The sequence below is a fragment of the Sardina pilchardus genome, chromosome 21 (assembly GCF_963854185.1).
Source record: "Sardina pilchardus chromosome 21, fSarPil1.1, whole genome shotgun sequence".
In the NCBI taxonomy this organism is placed as follows: Eukaryota; Metazoa; Chordata; class Actinopteri; order Clupeiformes; family Clupeidae; genus Sardina; species Sardina pilchardus.
The window spans coordinates 15,298,042-15,306,926 of NC_085014.1; the positions used below are offsets into that span (position 1 = coordinate 15,298,042).

At 46.9% G+C, this 8,885-nt stretch overlaps 1 protein-coding gene across 1 annotated transcript in view; it reads left to right on the forward strand.

The window, feature by feature from the left end:
* ctnna1 (catenin (cadherin-associated protein), alpha 1) overlaps positions 1–8,172 on the forward strand; it is a 101,915-nt gene extending 93,743 nt beyond the window's left edge. The window contains exons 18-19 of the mRNA XM_062524007.1: positions 3,721–3,855; positions 5,619–8,172. Of these exons, the coding sequence (XP_062379991.1) occupies positions 3,721–3,855; positions 5,619–5,906 (423 nt within the window). The 3' untranslated portion in view covers positions 5,907–8,172. The remainder of the gene's footprint in view (positions 1–3,720; positions 3,856–5,618) is intronic.
* The last annotated feature ends 713 nt before the right edge of the window (positions 8,173–8,885 follow it).

An 8,885-nucleotide genomic window follows, 5' to 3' on the forward strand; every position in this document is an offset into this window, starting at 1 on the left:
GTGACCAGCAGCTGAGCAGGCACAAGCGAGGCTTTGAGAGCGGCGGCTGCGAGCCGTCTGACGCGCTGGTCCTGCACCTGATTTGTATGCACAGTGGGTACCATTTTAGCACCGCTCTGCTTCTGCTGCTGCTTCTGCTGCTGCTGCACCCTCATCCTCCCTCTGCCTCCCTTTACCTCTGCCTCTGCCTCTGCCTCACTCCCCTATGCCATTTTCCTCTTCTCTTTGCTCTCTCTCTCTCCCTCTTTCTCTCTCAATCACCCCATCTCTCTCTTTCTCTCTCACACACCATCTCTCTGTCTCTGTGCTCCCACACTGTATCCATTCCCCTCTGATCCTCTCTTTCTTTCCCTCCCTGTCTTTCCTCTCTGCTTTTCTCTGTTCTTCTCTGTGCCACTCCCCCCTCCCCTCTCTTCCTGTCGTTTTCTCTCTCTCTCTCTCTCTTTCTCTCTGTCTTCCTCCCCTCCCTCCTTCCTTCTCTCTCTCTCTTGGGGTGCTCTCTGTTAGACTGCCGTTGTCTGCAGAGTGCTTTTAGGCTGCGGGCTTGGGGTGTGCAGTGCAGCAGCTTAGAGTGTGTGTGTGTGTGTGTGTGTGTGTGTGTGTGTGTGTGTGTGTGTGTGTCTGAGAGACAGAAGAGAGGGAGAGAGAGGGAGAGAGAGGGGGAAGCACTGATATAATTTAGAGGTTTATATTAATCACCGCGGGAGTAATGGTTTAGAATAGTAAAGCAGTGCAAGCAGATGACTCCGTGCCACCGCTGCTGCTGCTGCTGAGGCTGAGGCTGAGGCTGTCGTCCCTCTGTAATCGGGGGGCTGGAGCCTCTGCCAAGAAGTCTGGCCCTGCCCAGTCCCATCCCGACACCCCACCAGCCCCCCTGCTGCGCCTCACACACATTTTTCGGTGGCTTTCTCGGAGACGAGCGCAGAGGAGGCGCAGAGCAGAGCAGAGCACCCGCTGCGGTCGCCCGGCTGCACGGGAGGCCCCGCCGTCTTATCCAAGATACCCCACAGAGGCAGTCATGGCGCGCACACACACACACGCGCGCTCCGTGGGACGATGATCCGCACCACACTTCCCAGGGTGCCAAGCGGCGCCCGTCCAAAGAATGAAAGGCACTCCAAAAAGCGGCTCTGCCAGGGCCCGGGTAGGTGGGAGAGTAATTGGTATTCCAATCAGCACCCGTCTCCGAGTGACTGGACGTTCAGGGCGGCTGCCTGCCTGCCAGCCAGACATCTCGCCCCGCCAGCCTGCCTGCCCGCCTGCCCGCCTGCCCGGCCGTGCGTCGCGCCCCCTCTGCCATTCTATGATCTATGTCCGCCTGACCTTCTAACCCCCCCCCCCCCCACCCCCGCGCCTCCTGTCCCCTCGCCCCTCGAGCGCCCCACTCACACGTGTTAGGAGAGCCGACCTGAAGGCAAGTAGACGAAATTTGCTATGGCAGGAGGCACTTGAGTGGGCACGAGGCACTCTTTCTCTTTCTTTCTCTCTCTCCCTCTCTCTTTCTTTCTCTCTCCCTCTCTCCGCTCGAGCAGAGGTGTGACAACGCGAGTGGTGTGGAGTAACACTTACGACTACGCGCACTGCTGCTGATGCTGCTGCTGCTGCTGCTGCTGAGACGAGACACTACACTAGACGAGGCGCGACGGGATGACCGCGGCTGCCTCCGCCTGGCCCCCGCTGCCGCCGCCGCCGCCGCTCCTGCCCGCTGCTTAATAAAGCATGCTTAAGACGTCATGGCCCAGACTCCCCAATGTTCCGCCGCGTTAGCTTGCGGGGCTGCCATGACCGTGTTACCTTTTTTATCTGTCTCCGGCAAGCCTGCGCGCTCTCTCCCCCCCTCCGCCCCCCTCTGCTCACTCCGACCTCTGCACATCAACTTCTTCTGATAGAGGCAAGAGGTGTCGACTGAGGATAGGAGTAAGAGGTGGAGTGCATATTAATAAGTGTTCTGGGGGGAATGGAAGAGGGGGGGTGGTAGAGCATGTGTCAGGTGTTTAAAGTGGGGGTGGTTTTCATCTCAGGAAATATTCCTAGAATCTGTATCAGGTGTCTTGGGGTAAAGATGCCTTTTGGGGGGTGGGCTTGTGGGGGACAGAAATGAATGAATGAATGAATGAGCGAAACTCCTGAGCAATTAAGTCCAAAAGAAATGTTCAGTACCCTGCTGTTGTGTCTCACTGGTGTCCCCCACATGGGGCAGATGCTTCAGCGGTAGATGCTTAAAACATTTTCCTCTTCTTAAGAAGAGTATTTACTTTGGCTTTGGCTCTCCACTGGAGCGTGATCATCAGTCGTAATTGAGCAGTGAGAGATTCATGAGTAGATTTTGATTGCGACCACTGTAAACGGCGCTGGTGGATCTCGAGGGTGACATTTAATGATCTCTTCAGACGCCGCGTTTGTCCACGTCCCCTCTAAACAACTTTTGAGAAATGAAAAGGGATTCCGAACTGCTTTTACTACTTTGAGTGGTGTGTTTTTTTATTTTTTATTTTTATTATTTATTTAAAGCCGGATCACTTTCTTTTTTAACAGGATGGCATTTCCTATGTTGTTGCTGCTACATTGCATTGTATAGATACAGTCTAGTTTCTTCCCTGCCCGAAAGCTGTTTGTACCCGCATTTTCCACTATTTATTGTTTAAAATGCTGGAAGTGTAAAGTTTTTGTTGTTTTGTCTTCCCCTCTTTCCCAAATGTTTTATCTCAACAAGCCCTCCGTAAATGAAATAAAAGGGCAGCTGGGGAACTGGGTTAGTTTTTTAAATTACATAAAACAACAACAGGAAAGAAAAAAAAAATGCTACCCCTGCAAGCCTCTGTTTTGCAGTGGTGGTTAAGTGCATTCGAGTCCTGCCGGGTGTGCGCGGAGAGTGAGCGCTTCAAAATAAAAAGTAAAAAAAAGAAGGGAGGGGGGGCGCTGAAATCTCTTTGGAGAGACGGGGCCAATCAGGGGCCAATGAGTGATGCTAACAGTACTCAGCTCTACTAAACACCCTTGAATATGAGTCGTTATGATTTGAAAGGTCTCATGTTGACTTAAGCCCTGGTGTGTGAAAAGACACCCCATATCCACCAGTGCCTTCCCCAGACACACACACACACACACACACACACGCACGCGCATGCTCCACTCTTCCACATCCACCCCACTCCCTCAGTTGTTAGTGTGTTCTTCATCTTAAGCGCTTCTTACGCTGTCAGCAAATCCTGTATCTCTCATTTGACTTGGCCAGTTTAAGCGAGTGAAGTCCATGCTCTCACTCTCTCTCTCTTTCTCTTTCTCTCCTCTTTCCCTCTCTCCCTCCCTCGTCTCGTCGTACGTGTCTTTGAGGAATTTGTTGCGACGGTGAAAAATCCCTGCAGTCCCACAGATTTTTATTCACCCTTTTAATTATAGAAGTTTGTCCAAGTTCTGTAATAATCCTCACCTGCTTTGATCTACTTCAAAAAGCATTGGAGCTCAGAGCCAAAAACCTAAGAAGTCGTTGGAAGGGTGGAGGGGTGGGGGGGGTTGGGAGAGAGGGGGGAAAAAAGTGATGAGTCATGACCAGTCTTTTTCTACATTATTTATATATCTCTTAAAAGCAGATTGATGGAAATGTAATTCCTCGCACGGTGTTGTAAATCTGTCCGATCAGGTCTTGACAGTGCTTCTCTCCTCTCTCTCCTCTCCCCCCTCCCCTCCACCCCCCCCGCCTCCCTCTCCTCCTCTCTCTAGTGTCCAGACTCTACTTGCAAGCAGGACCTGCTGGCCTACCTACAGCGCATCGCCCTCTACTGCCACCAGCTTAACATCTGCAGCAAGGTCAAGGCTGAGGTGCAGAACCTGGGAGGAGAGCTCGTGGTCTCTGGGGTAAGTGGTCCGCACTCGGCACGGATAGAGCTAAAGTCGTGCTCGCAACAACCCCCTGTCTCGGTAGCCAAGCGAGGGATGCGGCCCGGCTTCACCCCCCCCGCCCCCCTCTTGCATTTCTCATTCACGAGTCCTGGAGCTTTGGTGTTTCTGTAATTGTTTTGGGGCGGATTGTTGTTGAAAGAGAACCCAGATTGGATTCAGTTTGTTTCAGTTCACTTCATTTCATGATGTGTCTTGTAAATATCCAGTTAATGTAAGGTAATTGTGTTTTTGGGGGCGGGGGGCGGGGGGAGGGGGGTAACTAAAGTGTAACTTACAGAGCCCCTTGGCTTTGTGTTTGTGTGTTGAAGTCATCCATTGGAAATGAAGCGCACTGATTTAAATGCAACCTACTGGTTGTTATGCGGCACTTTTATAATATCTGTGGCAACACAACCGGATTTGTTTTTAGTCAGAAGTGTTTTCAAGCGCAACAGTAATATGTTTGGGCTAATTGGAAGCTAGCATTGAGTTAAGCCTAATGTTTATGTGCACTGAAACAAATATGTGTGTAGGCACACTCATAACACATTTAAAGATGTACATCTATGTGTTCTGCATTTTATATACTCATATAATCTGTTGTATAATCTCACACACACACACACACACACACACACACACACACACACGCATGAAAACACAGTTTGTGTTTTCACATCACTCCATCACCTCTGTAATACGATTAGTTCAACCCGTGTGTTGTTTTGCCTACCTCTCGTTGCGGAGCAACTTAATCTCTCGCCGTGTTTTTCGTGTAAAGTCTTGGATGTGTCTGCCGCTCTTTAATAGCCCATGTAATCTCTCCTCATTAACCTCTAATTTATTCCCCATGCAATGTGAAATCTGTAGCGTTTTTGCTACCCTCGTTTTTTCCTCTCACTCTGAAACAATACCGGGGAAAACAGTCGACATGCTCTCTGTCCACAGGGATGGTATCACTCTTTCTCTCTCCCTTTATCTCTCTCTCTCTCTCTCTCTCTCTCTCTCTCTCTCTCTCTCTCTCTCTCTCCCCCCCTTTATCTCTCTCTTTCTCTCTCCCTTTCTCTCCCCCTTTCTCTCTCTCTTCTCTCTCTCTCTCCCCCCCTTTCTCTTTCTCTTTCTCTCTCTCTCTCTCTGGCACTCATAAATTACAGTGTGCCAAAGGATATTTACCTCTTCCGCTGTATTTTTAGAAAGCAGTCTAGGCTGCCTCTCAGAGTACAAACACCCCCCCCCCCCTCAGTTTACTTCATTGCCATCGTCGTCGTCTTGATCTGTGCAAAAGAAAATAATGACTTCTCATTGTTATTGGCCTGGAGTGTGGGAAGCTCTGTTCTACCCTCTCCATGTCAATAAGGTCGGTAAGGCCATAAAACGGGAGAGATTAAATTAGTTCTGGTGCCCATGGCCTGACCTTTTTGCACACTTGCCGCCACTCCTGCAGCCGACCAATGGCACATTTCCTAATTTTATAATTTATTTATTTTTTTATTATTTGTTTGAGGAGAAGATCATGAATCCGACGCCTCACCTTTTTGTCTATAAGCATGACCTTCTCCAGAGAGCTTTATAGATTAATAGGCGTGAAAATGTCTCCTGTGTGTTTTAAACTTGTCCACCTTTCTCTCTCCTCTCTCCACATTGACCCCCCCCCCATCACCTCTCCATCTCCTCCTCCACCTCCCCCTTCAACCCTCATCCCCTGTTCTTCTCCTCTACTCCATTTCCCCCTCTCTCAGCTGGACAGCGCCATGTCCCTGATCCAGGCGGCCAAGAACCTGATGAACAGCGTGGTGTCGACGGTCAAGGCGTCCTACGTGGCCTCCACCAAGTACCAGCGGCAGCAGGGCATGCAGAACCTCAACATGCCCGCCGTCTCCTGGAAGATGAAAGCCCCCGAGAAGAAGCCCCTGGTCAAGCGCGAGAAGGAGGACAACCAGACCAACAAGGTGCGCCGCTCCTCGCACAAGAAGCACATCAACCCCGTGCAGGCCCTCAGCGAGTTCAAAGCCATGGATAGCATCTAAGGGTGGAGGTAAAAAAAGAATAATTAAAAAAAAAAGAGGGAGCCTGTTAGCTGTGTTATGAGGGTTAGAATGGCGTGTGTATTCACCACTCTTTAATGTTTGTTGCTCCCAGCGTAGATGTTGGGATTTGTTTTGTTTTGATTTTTTGTTCCTTTTTTTTTTAATATATATATATAGGGGATGCATATATGCTTTTGAAAGCATTCATTTAGCTTAGAAAGTAACAGTTGCTTTTTCCCCTGAAAATGTGTATATTTATTCACTCTGAAATCCTTCTGCTATACTCAATCTGTAAATGAAAACTCTCCTCAATGGAAGCAATAAGGAAATGGCAACTGGACTAAGGGCATTTTATGGTATTAAAAGAGGGGAAAGGAGGGTCTTCTTGTACCTTCAGATCAAGATTCTTCTTTCATGCATCTCTGAGTGTTTTATAATCTAGTGTGTGTGTGTGTGCGTATAAGAATTATATTTGAGGTGCTCTTTTTATATTGCCTCTAGAAACTTTATTTGATATGGCACCATCTAGTCTCTGATCCAATTTGTGGTATTAAATGTCATGCCTATGCAAGCTCTAAGCTGCCTTTTGCGCTCTCCAGCAATAATAAGTGTAGTTATGTTGTAGAGTGTGCGAGGCCTTTTAGGGAACAGGTATTTCTTTTACTTTGTTTAGCGCTCAGACCAAAGTGCTTTTTTTTCCATAATGTTCTCCTCTGATATCTAATTAACTTTTGATATATTCATACTTGGGTGTGTTTGTTTGAGATCTAACATCTTATTTTATAACATGCCAAAAAAAAAGTACATTAACCACAGGGCTCCGGATTTGGAAACATTCTAGTCTGACTAATCTGTTAAATCTAATCTGACTTCATTTGTCAAGTTATCTGTATTTGTTGATTGCAGTTTAGCTGGTTCACAATATAGGTAGCGAACACACATTCCCGAGTGCTGGAAAAAGAAAACACACTATTATCCAGGTTTTTCATTGTGTTTTGAGGAGTGAATAAGTGATTCTCTGTGTGGCAGCAGGATATCCCTCTCCCTAACCCCCCTGTTCCTATGCATACACATGGATACTGTACACCCCCCTAAACTCGATTCTAATGCATTCTTTGACTACATTAATCAGCGCTCTTATCTTGACAAGGGCATCATGGGAAGTGTAGTCCTGGAATCATGTCCTTCAACGGCCAAGATTAGCCCAATAGCCCTATAGTCAGGACTCCTGTCTTCTACCCGACCCACTTTTTTTTTTTTGCTCTATTCCCTAAGCAGTCAAGCACCATTGAACGCAAATGAGAGCAGCCACCCTACACATCCTAAACGATCTGCCAAACCATGAGATCAATATTCCCTCGTGTCAGTCCCACGGGGTAGACTGGCTGCTTTGTGGCAATGCTCCATACTGTAACAGGCAGATCTAAAACACATTCCCCTTCTCTGCCGAACACTTTGATTCCTTTTTCTAGTTTCTATTTTTTTTTTTTCTAATGTCATTCAAGCATCTCTTTCTTTAAAGAAATGTAATTTCTATGTTCTTTTTGCAAGATTGTTCCTGTAGGGATCCCCGCTTGATTGAGCTGTTCATAGAAGTGTGGATTTTCTTTTTCTTTTTTTTTTTTGTAATGCAAAGTTAAGGAGTTTAGTGTAGCTGGGCCCTCTGAGGCCCAATGCAGTGGGTGGTGGTGCAGTTGCTGACTTGTTCCCAACATTCGGACAAGCCATGCGTGCGTCATCTGTATGCACGGAAGTGCACACACCAGAGGCCTTTGAAGCAACGCCACTCAGAAGCCCAGGTCGCTGCCAGAGACCGCAGCCTTCTTTCGGATGTCTATAAACAATTAAGAGGGCAGGTCAGTGGAGAGCCCAGGACAGATGGTCTGAAGGCTGTTTTTTTGTTTTTGTTTGTTTGTTTGTTAGTTTATTTTTTGCTTTGTTATTTTCCTTGTGTTTTTGTGTTCTATTTGGGATTTGTTTTTTTTGTTGTTGTTGTCGTCATTATTCAAACATGTCCTGTTTCCTATTGACTCCTCACAATCTATTCTGGAAATCACTAAGTTCATTTCTCATTCATTTTTTATTGTTTTTTTTTTTCTTTTTCACTGACTGCTGTGGTGATCTCATAAAGAGGCGTACTTGTTGTAGTTTAAGAGCTTTCTGTAATAGTTTGATTGGGATTTGACTAAATACTGCACACTTTTTACAATTACATGTATTTTCTTTATGTAAAAAAAAGAAATAAAAAACACTAAAATGGAACAAACGACTATTAATCTTGTATGTGTATAAACAGTAGGACTTCACCTCAGGCAGAGTGTGTGTGTGTGTGTGTGTGTGTGCGAGAGAGAGAGAGTATGTCGGTTAATCAGTAATTTTCCCTAAATATAGTTTCGGGGTGTTTCACGGTTGGAGGGTATTAAGCTAAAAGTGTGTTTTATCTTTCCTTGCTCATTTGTATGTTGATGTTTTAGTTTAATTCATAGTGTGTGTGTGTGTGTGTGTGTGTGTGTGTGTGTGTGTGTGTGTGTGCTATATTAGCCTGTGGTTGAGGTTCCTTTTTTTTTTTTTTTTAAATGCTCCTCTAATTGGATTTTATACACTCCCATGTTTTTTTTGCCATTCCTGGCAACAGATTTCAGCAGTGTCTTCTCAATACGTACAATTCCCAGACTGAACGATGCGCACACTCAACACTTTCTGACACATTACTCATAGCTCTCCCCCTCTTGCACTGACCTTTCTCCCGAGATACCAGTGCTTTAAAATAGAAGAGAGCTGTTAAACGCAAGAAAGAGACAGACCGAGGGAGAGGGAGACACACACACACACACACACACACACACACACACACACACACACACACACACACACACACACACACACACACACACACACACACAGACACACACACACACACAGACACAGACACAGACACAGACACAGACACAGACACAGACACAGAGAGAAAGAGGGAAC